The sequence below is a fragment of the Empidonax traillii genome, unplaced genomic scaffold, assembly GCF_003031625.1.
Source record: "Empidonax traillii isolate 1590-97213 ecotype Southwest subspecies unplaced genomic scaffold, ASM303162v1 scaffold144:size1428860, whole genome shotgun sequence".
In the NCBI taxonomy this organism is placed as follows: Eukaryota; Metazoa; Chordata; class Aves; order Passeriformes; family Tyrannidae; genus Empidonax; species Empidonax traillii.
In genome coordinates this window covers 1,206,269-1,229,879 of record NW_020955337.1, presented here as the reverse complement: position 1 = coordinate 1,229,879, position 23,611 = coordinate 1,206,269, and the positions used below count along the sequence as shown (strand labels likewise).

At 53.2% G+C, this 23,611-nt stretch overlaps 2 protein-coding genes across 2 annotated transcripts; both read left to right on the top strand.

Annotated features, from left to right (window-relative positions):
- The first annotated feature begins 8,316 nt into the window (after positions 1 to 8,316).
- On the top strand, positions 8,317 to 13,126 carry IBSP (integrin binding sialoprotein). Its single transcript, XM_027884381.1, has 7 exons — positions 8,317 to 8,347; positions 9,402 to 9,466; positions 9,547 to 9,597; positions 9,725 to 9,796; positions 10,011 to 10,067; positions 12,020 to 12,121; positions 12,409 to 13,126. The coding sequence occupies exons 2-7, from the start codon at positions 9,413 to 9,415 to the stop codon at positions 13,000 to 13,002; spliced, it is 930 nt and encodes a 309-aa protein (XP_027740182.1). The 5' UTR covers positions 8,317 to 8,347; positions 9,402 to 9,412; the 3' UTR covers positions 13,003 to 13,126.
- Positions 13,127 to 16,044: 2,918 nt separating this feature from the next.
- On the top strand, positions 16,045 to 20,819 carry MEPE (matrix extracellular phosphoglycoprotein). Its single transcript, XM_027884380.1, has 4 exons — positions 16,045 to 16,166; positions 17,748 to 17,801; positions 18,562 to 18,654; positions 18,765 to 20,819. The coding sequence occupies exons 1-4, from the start codon at positions 16,113 to 16,115 to the stop codon at positions 20,817 to 20,819; spliced, it is 2,256 nt and encodes a 751-aa protein (XP_027740181.1). The 5' UTR covers positions 16,045 to 16,112.
- The last annotated feature ends 2,792 nt before the right edge of the window (positions 20,820 to 23,611 follow it).

Genomic DNA, 23,611 nt, shown 5'->3' with positions numbered 1-23,611 from the left:
CACCAAACTCCACAGTAGTGTGGTTTGAGGTGTTGCTGTTCTTCTCTCCTGGGGGACTCAAGTGCTGTGATTTGGGGCCAGACTGGAGGGATCAGGGAGCAAAGGGGAGGCTATTTTCATGGGCAGCCACAGCATGCTGGGGTTAGGCAGAAAGCAGAGGCTGAAGGTGTTCCCACTCCTGCCATTTCCAGGCACCCCAAAGGCCACCACTGCCCCTAGGTGACCCTGTAGTGGAGTGGAAAATCTGACCAATGACCCCAGCGAGCTGGGCCTGGAGCTTTGCTATATTATGGCCCTCACTGGTGCAATGTGAGCAAGGGTTGTGCTGCTCTTCCTGAGGCGCTGGGAAGGAGATGTTCCAGGGCATGAGGGCTCTCCTGAACCACCGGCTCTGGGTCCCCATGATGGCCCCAGGCACCAGGTCCTTTGCAGCAGAGACACAGGTGATCAGGGAAAAGCTGTTATCACGTGCTCTTTTTTTTTTTTTCTTCTACCAGCAAGCAAGTAAACAACACATTCTTTATTTAAAATCCCACTCATGCCCCTCCTCCTTGTCCACGTGTGTATGATGAGCCGTGCAATGTGGATATCGATGCTGGCAGGTGAAGCCGTGGGCTGCAATACAGAATTCAAGAACTAGTAATGAAATTAAATAATTTTTTTTACCACTTATGGCAGAACCACACTTAATTTGTAGCCTCTTTCCACCACTCCGAAGGCTGGGAGCTGACCAACTCCTGGTTTTAGTGGAAATTATGTTTTCATTTTCACCCTGTGTAACCTTTTTTCACTTCTGTATGAGGTCAGCTCTGAAAACTGCAGCTTCCCCATGCTACTGCCCTGGGAATGAGTCTCTTTCCTGACCCTCCTTCCTCCGCCCCACTGATGCCCACTTCACAGTGAATACCTCGGTCATGACTTGCCCCTTTTTTTTGGACCCTTTGCATCAGTTATGCGGGTAGCCAGGGATACTGTGATGGTGATGATGCCTGTCAGGGTCTCAAGTACCAAAATGCTGGTGCACCTCCCCATCGCTGGGGTGAAAGACAGCAAGCATGGGTTTGGCTACAGCCCAGAAGCGCAAAAAGGGCTGGGTGACAGCTATCGCTTTGGTTTCAAGTTGTAACAGTGACGTGTTTGCTGCGGAGCAGGGCAGGGCAGGGAACTGCTGTGAACTCTCCCGTGTCCACCAAGCGGTGCTGCTGCTCAGGCAGAGGGGACCGTCTGGGTGCTTGGCTCTCCCGCAGGGCTGGGCCACGTCCCTGGGGCCATCAGAGGGGATGTTTGCGTGGGGACAACCGATGGGGGTGGGAATATGAACTGGGAGGTTTTTTTCCGGATGCGTCCAGGAAATCGAGGAGTGCCACGCAGCTCTGCAGTGAGCCCAGACTGTGAGCAGGACGGTCAAGACGCTGCAGGATTGGGATTAAACTGCTCTTGCGGTTTGTGCGTGACCCTGTGTCAGTCCTCACCCTTGCGTGAGCGGTGCCGGGGTGAGCGGCAGCCTGGCACAGCTGGGAAGGGGACTGCTCACCCTCGCCCCTCTGAAAAGGGAGAGAAAAACGGGGTTAAGTTGGGTTTAATCTGAACGGGAGGCGCGGGTGCCTTGCAAACAGGGCACGCAGCACCCCCACTGCCCCCTGTGCCGAGGGGCAGCCGGCTGTGCTCCCCCAGCACATGGGTCCCCTTCACTTGCCTTCCCAGGGACGCGCTGCAGTCCCTGCCAGCAACGCCCAGAATTTTCCTCCCGCTGCCTGGCTGCTCCCCAAAGGCCGGGGAGCCGGTGCCAGAGCTGACTGCTGCCTGCCGGTCCTGCCAGGACGGCTTCCCACGGGACCATCCGTCCCGGGCATTACGGGGTGAGGAAACACCCCTTCACCGGGAAAACCTGCCCGGCCACAGGGAGGGAGCCACTCACGTTGGCTGGCGCCATGCAGGGATGTGCCCAGAAACTGGCATTTTGTCTGCAAGGACGGGCAGGTTTTGGGGGACACCAGTAGCACTGGATTATCCCTATACAAGTCTGTTCATCCCTGTGCAAGCGGGATCTCTCTGCTTGACATCTGGATGGCCTTGATGATGTGCAGTGCTTCACGGGGTGAGGCTTTAGATGGACAGAGAGAGTGTGACCAAGATATGCTCACTTGGAGGATTTTTAAGGCATTTTTAGCAGGCCATGCGTTCGGTTTTTGTGGCATGTGCCTGTTCATCAGAAGGGAGTGAGCACTGTAGGGGAGTGCTCCTGCTCTCTGCTGTTGGCCAGGGAGGCAAAGCAGCTGGGAAGGTTAGCCACAGGCTCTGCCTTCAGTTGTAGATGTTCCTGCCCTCAGTTTCGGGATGGTTATGCAATGAAGTTGTAAGGGCCAGTTTGCCCGACGGGTTAGGCAAGGATAAAAAATGCCCACATCAATGTATGCTTTTCTTATCCACCCACATGACATTTTTTGTGCGTTGGGGGTGGCCTCTAGAGCTGAACGCAGTGATTTACCCAGGAATCAGCACTGGGGTTTAAAGCAGGTATTTTTGGATGCATTTAGGTTTGAGAAAACATAAGTTTGCATCATCCTAAAAGAAAGGTTTCTTGTTTGGGCTTTATTTTTTTGTCCTTTCCAAGAAGAAAAAAGTCTATTTTTAATAAGTAGTTGGTGTGGCCGAAGTGGTGGGAGGCAGCAGTGCTGACCCTGGCTGTGGCAGCTGGACCTGGGGCAGCCACGGCACACAAGCTGCATTTATTCAACACTCTTATTTTCCTGGGTTGGTGGGTGAAACAGAGATACCCTTGGAGTTCACAGACCCCCTCTCCCTTCAGCAGTGGCTTTTTTGACATCACAGCCAAATGTCCTAGGCTTTCCATGGTGAGTTGAGTGCCACAGTTTCAACCCCCTGCCATAGGAAGGGCCACCTGTCGCTAGACGAGGCTGTTCAGAGCCTGCCTGGTCTTAACACTTCAAGGGATGGGGCATCCAAGAGTTCTTTGGGCAACCTGTTCCAGTGCTTCACCACCTGACAATAAATAATTTCTCCCTAATATCCAATCTAAACCTACTCTCAGTTTGAAGCCATTCCCCCTTGCCCTATTACTACATGCCCTTGAGAGAAGCTTCTCTTCATCTTTCCTGTAGGCTCCCTTAAGGTCTAATGGGATTGTCTCTTCTGTGCCTGCTGCAGTGGAATTCTGTGATGAATTAGGAGTGAGAACCACTCCTCACCAAGCACTCAGTGAGGCCAGGAGACTTTGATTACATTTCTCTGGCCTTTTCAACATGGAGAAGAAGCCTCTGGCAGAATCATCATGGCCATCAATATGAACCAAAGAAACATCTTGGCCATGGAAAAACAGCCTCTGTCCTCAGTGAAACACCCAAAATATCACAAACCTTTTGAATGCTCTAAAGAAATTTTTCTTCCAGCTGCCTTTACTCGCATGCACTTTAATGTCAAATAACTTCCCCCCTCCCCCCTCTGCTGGCTCAGCCATGTCCTGGGAGTTTTGTGGTCCCCCCAGCACTGCCCCAAGGAGTTGGGCACCGTAAGATGAAACAAGTAAAGTTCAAGCATTAACATCCACCTGTACTACATCCCCTAAACTCATAATGGAGATCTTAAAGCTGCAGAGTGAGCAAGTAGTTTGCAGTTCAGGGTTTTCTTTTGTTTTCACCCCCTGAAATGCAACGTGGCAAAGAGCTGGTGGTGTGTTTTAGCAGAAGGCATCACATTACCTGACACTCAGGAACACAGGCAACTCCTGCCCTTTCTGTCCTAAACCTGATGTTATCTCACCTGAAGAGCAAAAAGTGAGTTCACGATAGCATGAAAACTTCCAAAGCCAACTTTTTCCAAAATAAAATAAGTGTCTGAGTGTTAAGGTACTTTTTTTGCTAGAGACATGTACTTCCCTGTGTATATATAGGCCATTTTGGACAGGGCTTTGAGCAATCTGGTCTTGCTGAAGACCATGGCAAGGTGGTTAGAACTACATGACCTTTAAGGGCCTTTCCAACCCAAACCATACTCTGATCCTATGATATGTGGATACATATACTAGTTTTGTGCAACTCACATATGTATGCAGTAACAAATAACCAGTGCAAGTGCAGCAGTTCTTGCTGACACACTGCTGCAAATGGCACCATTTTCATCCCAGACTCAGGGGTTTTTTTCCAGGGAGTGCAGTGGCAGGGAGGTCAGCAGCCATTACTAGTGTGGCAAGGGAGCAGCGTGTCTCCACACCATCCAGATGCCTGACTGTCCAGGGACACTGATTTAACTTCGTTAGAGAGCTCATTTCCTGAACTGGGTGGACAGGTGATTGGTTGGCACTTCTGCACTGAATCCAGCTTATCTGCCTTCTCTCCTTCTGAAAATGCGGCCTTTGAGGGGGTTTATTTGGCTTTTTCTCCTGTGGCTGTGTTTGAAAGCTCTCACAAATGGATGGAGGCAGCAGACAGGTGGTGGGACCGGACCTGGTAACTTATTCTGGCTCATGAGCAGCTTCTTGCTCCTGAAAAAAGGAAAAAACCGAAAAAAAACAGGGGAAATCTGATATACAGATATTGCTCAAACACGTGAGGGCCCGGGTGGTGGCGGGTGCTGGGATTTGTGATAATGCTGTGACCTTGCCTCAGTGATTTGCTGGGTTTCTGTTCCCAGAGTTCGTGGTGCTTCAAAGTGCTCACATTACAGAGCTACTCCCGTCCCACATTTTGCCAGGCAGGAAAATAGAATTAATTTCCTTCACCTGCTTTCTGCTCAAAGAAAAAGGAAAATCATATGAAACGTTCAGCCGCAGAAGGTCAATATATAAGGGTTTTGTAGAGATAGCCAAGATTGATATGAGGTGCATTTTAGGCATTCTCCCCTCACAGTTTTATTCTAAAATCGACTATTGGCAAAAAACCAACAAGCTGTGTACCCAGCTGATGCTGGTTTGCATTTGGGTTTGTGCTGTAAGAGGAAGGGGAAAGAGAGAGGCATCCCTTACTCTTACACGTGCTCCCTCTTCTTGCTCATCTCTTCTATCCCCAGCTGGTGGCCACGGCACACATGTTCCTGTCCCTGACAGCACACAGGGAGAGGTGTAAGCCAAGGAAAGCTCTGCCTCAGGTGCCTCCCTGCACATGTTTTGGAGGTGTCTTGGTCACTGAGCTGCATGGCAGGGGCGCCCCTTTCTCCGCCTGCAGCAGCACCTTGGTCTCTTCTCATCATGGTCGAAGTGTCCTTCTGGTTTTATTTTCTTTACTTATTTTCGGCCCTGAGGTTTCCTTCCAGAATAGCTCCAGGGCGTGGAAATAGGATGGTGCAGCCCCAACCACAGCCTCAGCCCCGCAGTGGACCTGGGCAGGACGGGAGCACGCTGCTCCGCTCATTTACCACCCTGAAAAAATAATAATTAAATTTGGACCTAGGAGCCATGTCAGCCTGCGCCAGACAGGGACACTCTGACCGTGAGGTCCCCGCGGGATCAGGGGAGTACATCAAAACCACACACGGTGCCCTTGCCGGGTGCAAGCCAACCCAGCTGCAGCTCAGAGCTGGTGCCAGCAGCTGGTGCCAACCCCACCAGCATGGGGTCACGGGGGCGTGTCATGGCTTGGGCACAGAAGCAGCTGCCTGGGGGATTCATCAGCTGCCTGGAGCTGTGTGAGGGCAGTAATGTGCCCATACAGGGTTTGGGAGTGGGCTGTGTGCCTGACCCCCAGCTTGCTCATGGGGATGTGTAATGAGCGACACGGCAGCATACTTGAACACCTTAAAAACCGGATGGGAGTGCATTTGCACATGTGGGCTGCATGCTGCATGCCTACCTTCTCCCTGCTCCCAAAAAAAGGGCTTTTGCTTGTGGCACCTGATCATCTAGTTGCAGCCTCCCTGCCACAGGCAGGGACACCTTCTGCTTGACCAGGTTGATCAAAGCTCCCATCCCCCGGAGGCAGATGAGCCTCCATGAGCTGTTCCATGTTTTTTTTCCAGCTGTTTATCTGCAAAGGTGAGATAATTTTCATAAAGTTTTCAGAGCCTGCAATCGCTTTCAATAACAGATACCTTTTCATGCAGATGTGTTATCTCTCCAAGCGCTGCTCCCTTGGACAGCCAGAGTTCTTGTAGAAGCATTAAGAGACATAGATGAATGCTCCAGTTCTGAGATGTGAAGCTTTTTAAAGTAATAATAAGAAAAAAAAATTCAAATGGAAACATTTTGGATGTGTTGGCTGACTTCCCCGCTGCTCTCCCTGCATGGTGCTGTGAGGTTGCTGCTGCTGGTGGCCTGCCCAGGCATCACTCGCTCCAGGAGCTAAACATAGGTGCTGGCTGCACAAGGCACTTGGGTACATGTTAATTATCCTGGTGCTTTTTAGGGATCTTGGGTGAAATATGTGTTTTTATAGTCAGTTTTCTATTTTGTTTTAAGCAGCCTGGAGCAAAAGCCCTTTAATTACATTAAAAATTGCCTCCCACCAGCACTCTCTGTTCCCAGTCCCTGATGAAATTTTAAGCTCAAAGCTGGGCACATGCTCACTGCTTTCCCCAGCCAGGCAGCCCAGGACTGCATGGGACAGTGGAAAGCAGGGCTGTCTCTGTCCTGAGCCCCATACATCACACCCACCAGCAGGGCAGCTCCTCTAGCTGCTCCAAACCCATGGGGCTGGGACAGCATGGGAACCCTCACAATGCTGGTCTCTCTCTTTACTGGAGGCTGCTGTGTTGGCACTGGAAAACTGCATGGCTGCTTTTTTTCTTTTTTTTTTTTTGTGTGTGTGTGTGTGTGTGTGGGTTTTCCTGGCATGAGGCACCAGCTGAAAGCCACAGCCAGCTCCAGGCCTCCCTTGTAATTAGGGCTCCTCACGTGACACAATAGGCTTTGAAACCCATGGGGCAGGCACAGCAGGGCTGCTGGACCCCCAGTGCGCTGCAAAGGACCTCTTCCTTCCCAAAGGCGTGTGATATGCATGGTATTCCATCAGCAGTTAGCAACTTCCCATGATTTACCTATTGATGTGGTGATGAGAAAGAAAAAAAAAAAAGGCTTTGTCATTCTGGTCACAACCTGGGAATTTGGTCAACTGGATGTAGGTGAGGCTTTTTGTGACCCTAGTTTTGAGCAGAAACATGAACATTCGGGTCTTTTGTGTCAAAGTGGATTTTTCTGCCCTAAATAACCATAGTTTTACCACTAGATGAGTGTCAAGAACCCGCTTGAAGGCACGCTTTTTCCAACACCACTGTTCCCTCTCCAAGGGTTGTGGGGCTGAAGGCATCAGATGGCAGGGGATTTGCAATTCTCCTTGCCACTGTGGAAAGCAAAGCTGCATTTGGAGAGGAGTCATTTTTCCTGAGGTTCTGCAGCCCAAGTGTGTGAAGGAGCTCAGGGGCCTTTGCTGAGGAGTGCAGGAAAAGTCTGGGAAAGGCCGAGAAGAAGTGCACTGGAAAACTAACTGGGTGTCTGAAATCTCAGCAGGAAATGATAAATATAGCTAAAGGAGAAAGGATGCCCCTGCAGAGGTGGGTGCCAGGGCAGCATCCACGTGCCCCCATCCACTGCCATCAGGTGCAAGGCAGGAGGTGTGGGCTCTGACCACGGGTCACCAAGTTCCCCACTGAGCTTTGACTGAGCGTGGGTGGTATTTTTGCCTTTTTTTTTTTTCTGTTTTGCTGGGGGCATACACAGATTTCAGCTGGAGAATGCCTGATTTTGGAGACCAGGGGACTGGTCTGCACGGTTTGGAGAGCAGGAGAAATGAAGCAGACATGTACTTTGTAGCATCACTGTGGCAGAAATTGCTCTTAAGGGGGGGACTGGTGACACCTGTATATCTTAGTCCCCTTTTCTTTCCCTGCCCTTACCAAGGCCTCTGAAAGCATCTTGGAGAGGGATTTGTTTGGATTTAGATTTTTTCGTTCTAACAGCTATGCCCAAGTGGCTGCGGAGACAGGCCTTTGAGGTCGGTCTTTTTGTCTACTTGAAAAAACTGTGACAGAATTTCCCAAAAACGAGAGGTGGACACCCCCTAGGAACAGATTTCCCAATATTTATTTTAACTTAAGCCCAGAGTGTTATTATACCCTCGGCCTCCCAGCCATTCCTCTGAGGCCAGACCCTCAATTAGGCGTCGCAGTGCAAACCTCCCCAGGTTTGGCAGCGGCACGGGGCGCTATGTTTGTGCACCAAATCTGCCAGCGTTGAAGTTTTTGGGGTTTTCTGGTGCACGGCAGTGGGCTGGCGTCACTCCGGGCAGGGCGGTGACTTGGCCTGGGGGGGGCAAAACCAGACCTTATATCCCAGCAGGGCAGCAGCTGGAGGAAATCTGTGCCAGCTGACTCCGTGGGTTGCTGTCGGTGCTGCGGCAGGGTAAGCATCCTGCGACTTCTTCCAGTCTTTTTGTGCTTTGCTGTCTGATTTTTGTGGGAGGACTGGGGGGCTCAGCTTGCTGTCAGGGATGGATGCTGCTTTTTGTCCTTTTCTGGGTCTGTGGCTCCGTGAAGCCCTTGGGTGGAGGGGATGAGTATCCAGAGCCTTGCTGCAGGGTCAGGAAAGCTTGTGGCCACTTGTTTTCAAGCTTGAGTTAAACAAAGATGAGTAAACTTCAAGCGCAGCTGAATATCATAACAAGTCCCCCCGAGCACAGCTGATGGTGGGTTTAGACAAAGGAAGGGTAGGAAAAAGGAAAGTTAGTGGGCCTCACTGAGCCTGGGGGGATACCGGGAGCATCCCTCTCTGGGAGAGGGCTGGGACATTGCAGGAAGGATTGGGTGTGCTCCTGCTCCTTGATGGGGGAGGGCAGGCTGGGGTTTGGTGCTTAGGGTGTGCAGCTCAGACCTGCCCAGAGCCAAGCCCCCTCCCAGATATGCCTACAGGGGGCTCCTTGCCTTGGTGTCTTGCCACTGCTATTTTTGTCAATGGCAGACTGTAGAAGCCAACTTTATTCATTCCTTTGTTTGCTTATTTATTTTTCCTCAGTGAGGTTAAACTCTCTGTGGTGTAATTCCCAGGAGCATTGCTCCCTGGGCAGAGCCCAAGCAGGTTTCAGGGGTGTGGGAGGGTGGCCACAGTGGGCAGTGCTCCCAGTTGCTCCTGTCACATGTCCAGTGGGGCTTGGCTTCCTCCCCCCCTAAAAGGCAATGGGAAAGCAGGAGTGAGTAGTCCTGCTCAGGGAAAGCAGTGCATCTACTACGTGGTGGAACTCACTTTTCTGCTATTTTGTGGCTTTTTGAAAAAACAAGATGTATTCATGGGGGAAAAAAAAATAAAGGAAGGATTTGGGTCTGTGGAGGGGTTGGGAGAACCCATCAAGAAGTGGCTGGAGGTCAGCCTTTCTTCTCCCTGCTCATCCATGTGGACACAGACACACAGATAGTTTGGGGTAGCTGAAAAACAAGCCCTCAACATGTTTCACTGTTCCCAGAGAAAGCAGCCATGAGGACAGTCCTGGTCTTTGTCTGCCTGGTGGGGATGGCGTGCGCCTTCTCGGTGAGTGCCAGGCAGGGGGGGCCCACCCCATCCTTGCCGGAGCTGGTGTGGGGCTTCTGCCAACCCACCCTTTCCCCCAGGTCAAGAGCTGGCTGCGGCGAGCCAAGCTGGATGACTCGGAAGAAAACGCGGTAGGGTCTCCCCCCACCCTGCGCTCCCGGTCCCACATGGTGCTGGTCTTGAGGAAGGGCACATTTCGGTCGCTCCCATACCCAAGCCCCCAGACTGATGGGATTTACCCCCTTCTTCTCCCGGCAGGTGTTCAAGAACAGGCACCGGCATTACCTGTACAGATACGTTTATGTCTATCCCCCGCAGCGACGGTACCAGGTGGGTGCTTCAGAGGGGGTGCCGATGCTTCACCGCCCACAAAGGGTTGCAGGGATATTGGCCCAAATGCAGGGATATTGGCCCAAATGAGGATGGGGGGCACGGTCTGTGCCCTCTTTGCCACTGGCCTGCGGCGCTGGGCACAGAGCCTTGCACTGTGACGCCAGCAGAAACCCACCCACTCGCCTATCACTTGGTTTTCCCTCTTCTTTAGGGCAGTGACTCATCTGAGGAAGAGGGGGATGGCTCGGAGGAGGAGGAGGAAGGGGGGGTGAGTATGGCAAACCAGCAGCCTGCAAAACAAATACGGGAATTTGGGAACTTTCTTTGGTTTTGTAGTCTCTGCTCATCAGCATTTGTGGCTGCTGACCGCCCACGGCCTTGCACTCTGGATGCAACTGGATTTTCTACTCTGGGGATTATGTTATTATTTTTTGTTGATTTTTTTCCTTTTTTGTTTCCTTTTTATTCCTGGGTAGAGGATGTACCAAACAACCCTTACACAAATGCTCTGGGTTTCCATTTTCAGTGGCTCAGAAAGGAGCAAGACAGGCCAAAAGGCAGAAGCAGGGAGGCTCATGCAAGGAAGAAAGTGCTGTTAGGAACTCCCCTTACCATCCTCTTTCAGGGTGTGTTGCTCCCACAGTGCTGATAAGATTGCTATGGAAAACAGTTATGCTCTGCACTTATGTGTGTGGAGGGAGGGACACAGACTGATGAAGACTGGGAAATGCACATTTGTACCAGCCCAGATGGTAATGCTGCTCCTGCCTGTTGGATCAATATGAGCTTGGGCACCTCTGCATTTGGGAGAGTCACCCAGGTTCAAAATTAAGTGCAAGGGATTACAAAGGTCTCTCGTGCCTCACTGGGCTGCAAATGTTCAAAAATAATCCAGTGGTCTCCAGCACATGGCTACTTTGAAAGAAGGATCTGGTATGACTGGAAACCTGTGTGTCAAGTCTAATCCCATCTTTTATTATTTTCTTCTTTTTTTATATATACAATTCAATGAAAGTCTGGGACTCTGGTAATAGAACCCTCTTTGGAGATCTTTTTGGGGCTGGGGTACAGTATGGGGTGACCCCTGTCGCCAAGACACGTCTGCCAGCCCCAGCACCTCCCTGCAATTTGCCCTATTTTGCCTGTTTCTATCCCTTACCACTGCAATCTCTAGGGATAACTTTGAGTAGTGGGATGGGGCAGCCTCAGAAAGAAATTAAGAGTTATGCAGGAATGTAGCTGATGTTTGGGGCTGCCCCTTTCTTTCCAGGGCACCAGAGCAGTGGCTGTTCCCGTGCAGGGATACTGACAGGGGCTGGTCAGCAAGAGATATTGTGCTGAAAGGCCCAAAGGTCAGTCATAGGTATGTAAAGACCAATTATTTCAGCTACTAGACGGGGAGCATCTCTCCCATCGGCACAGCTGGATGCACCGTGCGATTTGATGGCTCTCTTACTGGAGAGGAAAACAGCCTTGATTTTCTCTGGCGTCATAAGCACCCATATTTTAAGGCCTGAGTTTGCCCAAAATGCCAGGGTAAGTGTCCTCGTTTTTGGCATGAGAGCAGCAGGGATTGCCCAGGGCAGGGGTGACAGTGACCTCGTGTCTCCCTGCCATGGCTGGGTTCATTTGCTGGTGGCAACGTGCTCCTCCTCCCAGGCTGGGCACTGGGTGAGCTGCCCCACAAGTGGTTGCTCAAGGCTCTACTTGCACTTGGAATATTCACTGCCTTTTTTAGAGGAGCACACTGCCATGCACACCGCTGGGAACCCCGCTCTGGTCTCTGGGGCCAAGCAGTGCTCAGTGGCTGATGGCTGGTGGGGTTCAGGCTCATGCCTGGCTTTGAGCCATCACGCTCCCACTAACCATCTCATATGACGTGCAGTGTGTCCACGTGTAGTGTGCCTGTGGCTTTCTTTGTTTACTGGAAACGGGGAGAGGTGACTTCAAAAGAAAACCTTTAGATGCTTTGTAAAGCAAAATGTGTAGCCAGAATGGGAACACCCGGCTCCAGCCACCACCACTTAATTGCACGGCTCCGGCTGCCCTGCTGCAGCTTCTCCATTTCAGCCTGGAACAAGACCCGTGGGAAAGCAGAAAACTCGGAGCAATGCCCAAAATACTGTGTGGGGATGCTGCGTGGGGATGCTACGTGTTCCCCTCGCTGCTGGGAGGGCTATGCTCCACTCCTGCTGCTGATCTCCTGCCCTGTCCCCACAGGAGCCGTTTCATGCTGGCACCAAGGCAGCTGGCCATCCTGCCGGAGCAGCCCCTGAGGACTGCCAGGGTGGCCTGGGAGGAGACGTCGCATCCCCCCAGCAGGTGTGGTCTGGGGAGCTGGAGGGGAGCACCCGGGAGGGAGGGGTATGTTCACTGCATGTTTGCTGGCACCCACGGGCGCCCTACACCCCCTTTCTGCCTTTGGGGGGCTGCTGCGCAAGACACTCATGGCTGGACCAAGTTCCGGGCGTTAACTTGGGGTTGGAAGGGGTATCCCAAAAAGACAGTCCTGCCATGCAAAGGTGTGGGGGGGATGTTCAGCCCCTTGTCACATGGAGTTGCAGCCTCCTGGCACCTAAATAATGCTGTGCTGCCTTCCCCCCTGCCAGGGCAAGGGCTGCCAAGGGACCCTGAAGGAAGTCAGGCATGGAACTGCCAGGAAGGGGGAAGACTCTGAAAATGAAGACAGTGATGAGAATGAGGAGGAGGAAGAGGAGGAAGAAGAAGTAGAAGAGAACGAGAATGGCATCAATGGCACAAGCACCAACGCCACTGAGGGGGCTGATGGACCTCATGGCAATGGCACTGCAGTGGCTGAGGAGGGCACTGGTGCAGCTGAGGAAGAGGAGGAAGAGGAGGAGGAGGAAGAAGAAGAAGAAGAGGAAGAGGAGGAGGAAGAGGAAACTGAAGCTACCACCATCGCCAGCACCACCAATGAAGAAGGGCTGACCCAAGCAACCACTGTGGGAGACGGGGGACCCACAGAGGCCACCACAGACGCCACCACAGTTGGGGAGCTGTGGGAGTACGATGTGACGGTCAGGGACCATGGCCGGGGGGACGAGGGCACCACCACGGACGGGTACGAGGAGCAGGATGAGTATGCCCGTGGGGACAGCTACCGGGCCTACGAGGATGAGTACGGCTACTACAAAGGGCATGGCTATGACGTGTATGGCCAGGATTACTACTACAGCCAGTGAGCGGGTCAGGGGGCAGCCCTGGTGCTCCCCCCCCACCTGCCCCATCCCACTCAGGAAGGTGCATCCGAAGGCTCACGGCAGCCACTGCATGCCAGAGGGGACACCAGGCAGCTTGCCACACTGGCTCTGTCTCAGGCTTTTTTTTTGTTGTTGTTTTTTTTTTGGTATCTTGCAAAGTGAAATGAAATAAAGCAACCGAACTCAACTTGTTGGTGATGAAAGGTTTGCTGCCAAACTTGCTAGGATCAGTGGGGCAGCACAGTGCTTGGTGGGCTGAGGGGGTTACAGGTGCTCATGCTGCTCAGAGTTGAATCTTGTTATTCCAGCTCAGACGCACATGAAAGGAAAGAGGAACAGAAAGGTTAACTTGGAAACCCTCCGTACAGTCCCCTCTGAAAAATGAAAGGCACTTTTAGTGTCACTGCTCTGGGTTTGCAGCCATGTTTTCTGTAGAGTTGACATGAATTTCCAGTGATAACTTTACCACATCCTCCATTCCTCGGTAGCATGCCTCCCATGGCCTGACCACACAGTAGGCAATGTTAATAAAGACACTAATTTCTCTTTCTGTGCATCACTAGCTGCAAATGCACACCCTTACAATGAGGGCTTTGCTTTTGCATCCCTGCACCAGGCATGCGGGTACAGGGCTGGGCACCTTGGATGTGTATCTTGAACACCAGTACTGCAGCCCAGAATGTCCCTGTCACACACACAGCCTCATCCCTAGGGCAAGGTAGGGCTGTCCTAGTGACAGTGGTGCATCCACTTCCCTCCTTCAACAGGGGTGGGGATGCCTGGCTTGCAGTTCCCAGGATCCCTTCTCAGAGTTACTTCCCAACAGGAGCGTGTTCCTGTGTAGCTAGGGATCAGCACTAAGGATAGGGAGGGAATGACTCTGCTTGGGTTCCAGGCAGGTACCACCATCTGGGAATAATCGTGGCACTCACAAACAGTTTATGGCAGATACCATGTTGCTCTCGCACTTCTAGAAAGGAAATCTGTGTTCAGCTCCCAGTGTAGGCTTGACTGCAAAACAAGTCCAGTCTCACAGCAGCAAACTGCTGGGCGTTGTACAAAACTGCCTCCCTGTGCCAAATCTGGGCTGTAGATGCTGGGGAGGCAGGAGCTGCTGCCTGCAGGGTGGGCACCCCTGGGGCCAAATCCCTACGGCAGCACTGGGGAGCCCTGTATGAGCTCATAGCTGCTGGAAGGGACACGAGAGCCCCATCATCCACATCCCCAGGGGGTGCCCAAAGACGTCAGGGAACCAGCATGGACAAAGGGCCCTGGCGCTGCCAGGGGCCGGGTCCCACTCCCACAGGGCACATAGCCCAGTCCTGTGTGCGTCAGTCCCCCAGGCACCTGGCAAAAGCTCTCCTCCCCGAGCCAAGGCACATGGGCCGGCTGCTCTGATACCTGTGGGGCAGCATCTGATTGCAGCTCCCGGGGCAAGGGCAAGTTTTGTGCTGGCTCTGAGATTTGCTCCTGCCTGAGGCTGGATGCTGATGGTTTAAGCGTTTCTGGTGTTAATCCAGCAGTCAGTCATGCCAGCTCCCAGGATTTGGGCTGGGGCAGAGTGGTGAGTGGGATGAGAGCTGCTGTCACCTTCACCACACTGAGAAGCTGAGCCAGGCTGGCTTCAGCAGGGGGAACCCTTCTTGGCAAGGGTGTAGGTGACCAGCAATGCCACCAAAACTTGAGGCAGGGAGGAGAAGGGCATGTACATCATGCACATCTTTGTAGCACCTTTCCATAGCAAAGGTGGGATTGAACAGACTTGTGCAAGAAGTGCATGGAAAAATACTTTTTTTAGTTTTTTTTGCCACTCTGTTATTTTGTACTTGCACAGGTTTAGCTCAGAGGGTTTGAGGTTGAAACCCAAAAAACAGGTGTCAGAAGCTACAGCGTGGTGGTAGCTCTCGGCTTGGCCAGTGCTGCCCTGCGATGTACAGTCATGCCCAGGACCAGGCCTGGCTCAGGATATTGCCCTTCCCTTTCTGCAGCCCTGCTGGCTTTCCCATGTCGGTCACAGTGAGCACGCCAAGACCCACTGCACACCCTCTTATCAATAACCAAACTGGCTGTGTGCCACACTAAGACCTGTGCTAATCATCGAGCAATTTCAGCCTTCAGAACAGATATTTATAAACTGTGCTTTCTGTTTATCCAGCCAGGTGGAACATTTGATAGCTGTCTTTCACCACAAACACAATTTTAGCTGGAAATTACTCCCCCTGGTTATCTGCGGGTGCTGCCAGTGCTGACAAATGTCCCTGGGCAGGAGCTGATTGGCTCTGCGCACCTGGGGCCAACTTTAAATTTCAGCAAAGTGGGCACAGGCTCTGTGATCTGCCACTGGGATCTGCCTCCGACAGGGAAAGGTAATCTTCTTACCTAGTTTCTTGCCCTGTCTCTCTCTAGCCCTTCACCTCTGCCTTCCCTGAGCAGGGCACCTCCTGCTTTCACTCCAGGCAAGCCATAGGGGGGGACGGGAGCATTCTGATCCTCGGCTGTGGGTATCTCTTGAGCCTACATTGCTTTGTACTGCTGATCCTTGTGCATGAATTTCCTTCTGTTATTTCCTGTAGCAATGCTTGTATGGCTGAATATAGTGTCTGGGACGGACCTGCAAGCCCAAGCCGGGCTGGTTGGGTGAAATGAGAATTATTGGCCAACAGAGCTATTGCTTCCTTCCTTTTATCAGCGCTGTTGAAAAGGGCTTGAGTGTTTCTTAATTCAGACTTACGACTGAACAGCTTAGCCTGCAGTGGCTTTGGGGATCATTTATTGCAAATACCCACCCAAGCTGCTTTGACAGAGGGAGTTAGGAAGTGCCTGGTGTCAGAGCACCCACACGGTGCTGCTGGCCCTGCCCTGTGTACATGGTGAGAGCATCACCTTTGCAGCGAGGAGTACAGAGAGGCAGGGTAATATCAAAGGCCACCACAAAGACGGGGAGAGCTGGGGTTGCTGGAAAACCTTGCTGTCATGGGGGCTTGGGGGCATCAGGAGCTTTTAGGTTGCTGCTAACTGGGACCATTGGGGACCACAAGTCCTAGGAAGATAAACAGTGATGCTTCGCTTTGTGCCCCCAGGAGCAGCCCAAGATGAAAACAGCCCTGCTCTGCCTGTGCCTGCTCAGCACAGCCCTCTCAACACCTGTAAGTATGGCTCTCCCCAGATTCCCAGCATGCTGCTGAATCCAGAGCACCCCGGCATGCTTTCAGCAGCAGGAAAACATGAGTTGTACTTGTGTGTAACACCTCTGGTTCTTGGGGAGGGGACTGAGGTGCTACTGCAGAGGTGAACCCAGCAGGAAAAATATGTATTAGCACTGATGTGGCTGAGCATGCCCCTTCAGCTTAGCAACCAGGGCATTGTGCAGGAGCCAGTCTGGGTGGCTACAACTCTTTCCCCTGATTTGTGTGGATTTGGGATCTGCCAGGTGCTTTTGGCTTGGAAGTAGCCTGTGTGGAGCCACAAAAGTGAGGTGTGGGAGGGATGGTCATCTTACCCATGTGGGTAACAGGGGTCAGAGGGGCACCTGCAGTTACTTTCCAGCTCTCCTAATGTGAAAATTTGACAAATATAACTAAAACAAAGGGCAAACTAAGATAAATAAAACAGCAGCCATTTTTGTCCTGCATGATTGTTGCTCAACATGCTAAATACACAGATAGAGTGAAAGTCTGCTCCTAGAAAAGGCTTGCTCTTTTGGCAGGTAAGGAGGAGGGAAATCACATCTTCTCTGAGGGCTGAACCCCTGCTGTGTGTCTTTTAGCCCCCAGGGCAAGCTTGCACAACCAGGTCTGTAGCAGAGCAGCACAAGGGAAGGCAATAAATCAGTGCAGATTTGCTTTTCAGATAGGGGCACAGAAGTTAATACTCTGTTAATCAGGGCTGTAATCCAGTCTTTGATACTGTTCACAAACAATGGAATAACCTGGGAGTATTTAACACTCTGAGGCATGTTTCTACCTCTTTCACCTGGACTTCAGATGTTTCAGTGACTAATTTTGCGGAGATCAAAGGGGACTCCCCTCCATGGGTCTGTCTCCCCTTCACCCTGGCATGTACAGAAGACCTGAAATGGCTTGGTGGGGTTCAAAGGATGTTCCCACCACCGAGAGCCACATGAGGGATGCAGGGATGGCCAAAATCTTCCAAAAGGTGGCCAAAATTATCCAAAAGGATAATCAGGGAGAGCCGTAAGCCTGCAAGCATGTACAGAAACCTGGCTTTGAGGGCACAGAGGTTGCTGCTCAGTTGGCAAGTAAAGACTGGGAAACATCACCAGTTAACCAGCTCCATACTCCCATCACAGGCAGACCCCAGCAGGGAGTTGGAGTGCTGTGGTGTGAACAGTGGTGCCGTGTACTGAAATTGCTCTGCAATAAAATACCCTGCAGCAGACTACAGAAAAGGGTATTTGCAGACCAACAACACCAACTACCAACAGTAGCATACAATTCTTCTAATGCTACTAATCAGGCTGTAGCAGAATTTGCAATACTTTTAAGACCCTGGGAGTGGGGATTAGACCTTTCCTATTATTGCTTCCTTTAAGCCAGCACCCCAAGTAGTGCCTGGGAATTTACTGGCTTGTCGATACAGTTTTCCCACCCTTCCCTGAACACTGTGGCATGTACATTATGCTGGGCAGGGTGGGTGGCCAGCAGCAGGGACTGTCAGCCACCTGGATGCTGGGGCAGTGTTTGATGCCTGTGTTTTGCTGCCCACAGGTGCCGCCGCCAGTGTCTGGAAGAGCCTCTGGGAACTGTGTGGGACAGCATCGGGTATGTACCCCCCTGCCTCACCCAGACCTCCCGGGATGCCCTGCACCAGAGGCTCAGGGAGAAAAAGTTCCTTTTGGAGGGTAGCCCCAGGGAGCCATGGAGAGAGACCAGCAGTGCCTTTCAATCTGAGCAGCTCTTACAAAGAGCAGGGGTGGGGAGAGGTATGATGCACTCAGGCAAGGGAAGGACTTCTTCCCCAAGGGGCTCCTCTTCCCCTGCCCAGCCCCAGAGCACAAATGCCTGGTGTACCCACAAGTGAGGGTGTAAAAATCTCAGGCCCAACTGTTACAGGGTTTTTTCAAAGTGTTTTGGTGTAAAATGCATCAGTATCATAATTCAAATGAGTAGTATGGAAGAAAATGCCTGGTTTTCCCTACTGGATACCAGCTGCTGTCCTTCCAGTATCTTGATTGCCATCAGTCCCTTAACTCATGTCTGATGGGACCATCAACCAGGTTGCTTATTCAAGCCTTAAGCCACCTTACGGAAAAATCTAAACTCATAGCTCCTGAAAGTAAGCACAGGCAGAAAATGAGCCCAAGGGAAAACAAAACCCCCAGAGCTCAGGATAAGAGAACATGCATCCTGCCCAGATCTCTGCCTATGCTGGTGGCCATGAGGTGGTGGGAGCTCCTGACTGCCCTGGGCCCCCAGGGGGTACTGTTGGGATGCTGCTTCAATGCCGAGCACAGCAAGGGAAGATCCTGCCAATGCGTTTCATAAGAAAATGGTAGGGTTTGGTTGTTTTCTTCCCCACCAGATACTTCTGAAAGGCTGCAATGCCAAGCATGGCTTCTACATTTTCAAATACGTCTACTCATTCTCCACACGGAGGAACCAGACGCAGATAAAGGTGAGGAGGTGGCCAGGTGGCACGGCAGGACCCTGGCTTGGCTGTAGGGCCCCAAGCAGCCATCTGTCACCAGGGCTGTCCCTGACCTCTCCCCTGTGTGTATTGCACAGAAAGAAGATGCTGACCACCAGAATATCCTCCCCAGCCGCCGGCTGGATGAGGAAAATGCCAAGCCGGAGCTGCCAGAGGCCAGGACGACCCCAGAGCCCAGCAACAACAGCAGCACTGAAGCAATCGAGAATGTGATCGTCCTCAGGCCTGAAAACCACAGCACCCCAGGCGCCGGCAGGGACGCTCCCAGTCCTCGCCCTGGCACTGGCACGCGAGCACGTGGTGGTGTCGGCGCTGCAGGTCCCACCCTGTCCAGCTCAGAGGGCAGTGGCAATCTGGATCTGGTGATTGAATTTGATAGCGATGTTCCCATTATCCCTCAGGGTGAACAGCCCAGTGAGGTTGTGGTGAGGAACCGGTCCAGCGTCAGGAGTGAGGACAAGGATGGTGGTGCCCCCAGAGTGGTTCCTGTGGAAGGGTCAATGACAGCTGGGAGGGAGAGGGCCCCTGCCACTGGAGGGGCAGAGGATGAGGGCAGCGGTGAGTCCACTGTCTCTGGCCAAGGGCAGGAGGGTGTCATGCGGGGCACAGGGACGGGAGGTGTTGCTCTTGCCTCCGTCACTGAGAAGACAGAGGACGTCCAAGTTGATGCCACGGGTGTGGATGAATACGCTTACATCCCGGACTCGGGCAGTGTCACTATCACCCGTGGGAACCTGGGCAGCACAGCGAGGGCCACCAGCTTCACCCAAGTCTCTCCAGGCAAGGATGAGGAGGTCAACATCTTCATTGGGAAGGCCAATATCCACGTGGGGGAGCAAGAAACAACCCAGGCCGGTGCCACTGTGAGCAGCGAGGATGACAGCATCGCCACTGCGGGAACCAGCAGGCCCCTGTCCAGGCTGGGTGTCACTGCAGCACCAGATGGTGGAGATGATGACAGCACCCCTACTCGCAGGCAACCCAAAGGACCAGCCACCACAGCCACCCCAAGCCATGGGGAGAGGGTCACCAGAAGACTCAGGGTCACCAGCAGACTCAGGGATGCACATCCCATGGGAGAGGATGAGGAAGGTGCCACCACCACTGGTGGCTATGGGGAAGGACTGGTGACCCCTGTCCCCTGGAGAGTCACTGGTGGTGACATCACTGTCCCCACAGTTGCCAGCATCCGTGGGAAAGATGATGATGATGAGGTGAGAGGAAAGGGACAGAGGGTCAAGGGGAAGCCAGACCATCTGGCTACCACAACACGCCAACAGGGGGGTGATGAGGAGGCTGCTGCCACTGCCCCAGCTGAAAGGGCCAGCATCCATCTGGCCACTGTCCCAGCTGAAGGAGCCCACGTCCGCCTGGCCACTACTACCCCTGGGGTGACTGAGGGGGACTACACCACCTCCTCGGTGACAGCCAGCAGCCGTGAGGCAGGCAGGAGCACTGTGGCAGGGAAAGGAGGGAGTGGGGAAGTGAGACCAGCCAACCCAAAACCCCGCGGGGAGGGACGGCCTGGGGCAGGGGTGAAGGTCAAGCCAGGGGGAGCAGGGCTGGAGAAGACACCCAGGACAGACAAAGCACCATCCCCAAGTGGGAAAGCCAGCAGCCAGGCATCGAGCAGGAGCCAGACAAAGGCTGGCGGCCACGGTGGCGATGCTGGGGGCACATCACATGCCACCAAAGCAGGGGGCAGCCCCACTCCACAGGCACGGCAAGACGTGGGCAGCATGGCAGCAGGCAAGGGCCGGGAGAGGGGGCGAGGTGGTGAGACTGGGGCAGCAGTGTCGGGAGCTGGGGGTGGCCGCCGCCTCCCCGGGCACCACGGCAGAAGGCTGGGGACTGGGGCACCAGGGACGTTCACAGCGCTGGGCCATAGCAGACAGGTGGATCAGGTGAAGCGCGCTGATGAGCTTCACGTCCGCGAGCGGGCTTTTTACACCCTCGGCGGGGCAGAGGGCGGCCCCCACGGCCCCTACAGCAACCTTGGGAGTGCTGACAGCAGCCAGTCCTCCGAGGGGGAGCAGGACAGCCACAGTGACAGTGGACAAACAGGACTTCAGCCCTCTGGGTGGGAATCCCCAGGGCACCCCTATGGCCGCTGGATCCAGGGGTCTCTCTGAGGGGCTGCCGGTATTCACCCCGGCGAGCTCCAGTGGCTGAGTCAGGGGGTCCCACATGTCATGTTACACCCCCCTTGGCATCCCTGCTGTGGGCTCTGCTCTTGCCTGGGTGAGTGGCATGTTGCTGGGGGGCAAGTGGTGCTTCACAGCCCAGGAGCCAAAAATCACTGGTTCATGCAATCTGCTGTTAATTTGAGGGAGGCTGCATGTGGTGCTGCAGCAGGGATGCATGGGTTTGCTGTGCTAGACAGCCACGTAACAGCAGTCATGCTACACAGCATAGGGTAGCGCTGTTTGTGCACTGATGCGAAGCAAGAAAAGAAACAGTGAGAAAAAGCCTCTGTCCTCGCGGTTTCACTTCCAGCCTACTGGAGAAATAAAGGCATTCCTGTACCTGAGGATTTGCTAACTCTGGTGTTTGCAGCGGGACTTCAGGCAGCTGCTCTGCCACAAGCAAAATGCTGGAGGTGGGGCTGGTCCCTGGGCATAAGGGGATTTCTGGCCGCAGCACATCCCTGGCCCAGCCATCAGCTGTGGGGCTGCAGTCTGGCCAAGAAGCCCTACACATCCCTCCCTTGGGGTATCAAACCCCACCAGATCCTGCCCAGGGCCACTTGCCCCTCTGGGTGCTTAGCGCTTGCTGGGGAGCCCCACAAGGGCATCACCCCCCTTGGCTCGTCCATCTCCTGCACTGAGAAATCCCCATTGAGCCCTCCAGAGGGCTGACCATTTGCCGGCCACACCGTCCCTCCAGCAGCAGCGTAATGCTCTGGCCATGCCGCCACCATTCCTGCTGCCATTCCCACCTCTGGTCCCCGCACGCAAGCCAGGCTGGGCTTCGACACGCTGGAGCCATGCCACCGGTGGTTCCTGAAGTTAATCACTGTTTATGCAATTGCAGGTTGCTTTTTCTGTCCAAGAAGCTGCTAAAACAGGCATTTTCAGCAGCGCACTGGAGCGAGTGGCTCAGTGGGAGTGCTGCTGAGCCTCAAGGGGGAGAGGTGCTGCCTCAGCATGTGCTGAGGGGACTCCCTACCAATCCTGTGCCCATGCAGGGAGGGGGTGGGAGCAGCCACGATGTCAGTGAGGTACCCAAAGAGTGCCTGCTCCTCTGCCCTCTGCACAACTGCACACAGGGAAGTGGCAGATCCTGTATGGGGCCATAGAATAACAGAATGGTTTAGGTTGGAAGCGACCTTAAAGATCATCAACTCCCCTACCATGGGCAGGGATGCCACCCACTAGATCAGGTTGCTCGGGGCCTCATCTGGCCTTGAACACTTACAGGAATGGGGCATCCACAGCTTCTCTAGGCCACTTGGGTCTCAGGGATCATGCATCGCTGATTGATGCTGGAACCATCAGGACCAGGATAACAGTGTGTATCTCACTGGTGCTATCAGTTAGCATCAGCTCTCGGGACTCTGCTTTGCTACAGCTCATGCTCTCCACCGGAAAGGATCAAAAATTGCATGTGCTCACTATGCCCCCACCAGGGCACCAGGTCCTGGTGCCCCCAGGGGAGCCAGCCCAGGCAGCCTGGTGCCAGTGCTGCAGGGACATGGAGACTGAGGCAGCCTGTGGCAGGGGTTTGCCTGAAGCTTCCCAGGCTCGGGGCAGCATCCAGAAGACCTCCAAAGGCTCAGGGACCCTCTGTGCTGGCCCATCTGTTTCGCAGTGAAAGGGGCTACATAGACTGGACTGGGTGACTGATGCCTGGAATTGTCACGGCACATGACATTCCAAGTCTGAGGGGCTATGGCAATGTTCCAGGGAACTCAGGCTCGGCAGGATTGCCTAGCATATGGAAAGGGTGGTTTTGGGGTCTCACTGCTGGCAGGGCTAGAAGTGGTGGTTTTGCAGCCCCATGTGGACCCCGGCGTAGTGCCCAGTCACCCCCACCATCAGTCCCAACTGCATTCTTGTCCATTCGATTAAGCAATAACTCTCAGCAAGGCCTGGGCACCATCTACTGGAATAAAAAGCCTTTTGCTCGAAACATTTTGTGCCTGTTGAATGACGCCCAGCTCTGCCTGATGGTCACTGCTGCCCTCTTGCCCCACTGCTTCCCTGAGGTCCCAGGGAGATCTGCCTGAATTGCGAGGTCAGGTATAAAACAGGCTAGTTCAGGTACAAATGGCATGCAGTTATAAATCAACATAACCTCCTTGCACAGTTGTTGTTAAAGCACCTGGAATTTCTGTGCCTGAATTTCTGGCCCTACACCTGGGGCACATGCCATTTTGGGATGCTCACCCTGAACCCTCTCCTCACCACCACCAAGGTGCCTGGCTCTGCTCTTCCAAACTCACCAGTCAAATAGCACAAGTGGCAACTGAAAAGAAAAACTGCAAGTTTTCCTGGAGTATTGGATCAAAGTGGGGAGTGAAGAGTGGTAAGTACTTTCTAGGGGTACAGAGCAAAAAAGATTTTGTCTCTAAAAATCCTAGCTACTCTTACAAATGCTAATTGTGGGAATGTGTTCAGGTGAGTATGGGTGGTTGTTTACTCAGGCAAATGTTATGCTTAGAGAAGAAGCATCCATTATTGTGTGCTACCTCTGCTTTCTAGAGCCTAAAAGCCCTCACACATGAGATGCACTACTGGAAAAAGCAGGTGCTGGATGAAAAAGGCATCAGGTCCCCTGCGATTCAAGTAAGCCAGATGAGGGGAGGGTGATCTGTGAGCTTTGCTTGGGGATTGCCACAGCAGGCCAGCTGGGCAAGGCTCAGGTCGGGTCCTTGGCTCAAAGCCCACACAGCTGCACAGGTTTTCCAGTGATGTATGTTGGA

Coding starts and splice junctions, on each gene's coding strand:
- IBSP (XM_027884381.1), top strand. CDS start 9,413: ATGAGGACAGTCCTGGTCTTTGTCTGCCTGGTGGGGATGGCGTGCGCC. Junction 9,467..9,546: donor GGATGGCGTGCGCCTTCTCG/GTGAGTGCCAGG, acceptor CCTTTCCCCCAG/GTCAAGAGCTGGCTGCGGCG. Junction 10,068..12,019: donor AGGAGGAGGAGGAAGGGGGG/GTGAGTATGGCA, acceptor CTGTCCCCACAG/GAGCCGTTTCATGCTGGCAC.
- MEPE (XM_027884380.1), top strand. CDS start 16,113: ATGAAAACAGCCCTGCTCTGCCTGTGCCTGCTCAGCACAGCCCTCTCA. Junction 16,167..17,747: donor GCACAGCCCTCTCAACACCT/GTAAGTATGGCT, acceptor TGCTGCCCACAG/GTGCCGCCGCCAGTGTCTGG. Junction 17,802..18,561: donor ACTGTGTGGGACAGCATCGG/GTATGTACCCCC, acceptor CTTCCCCACCAG/ATACTTCTGAAAGGCTGCAA.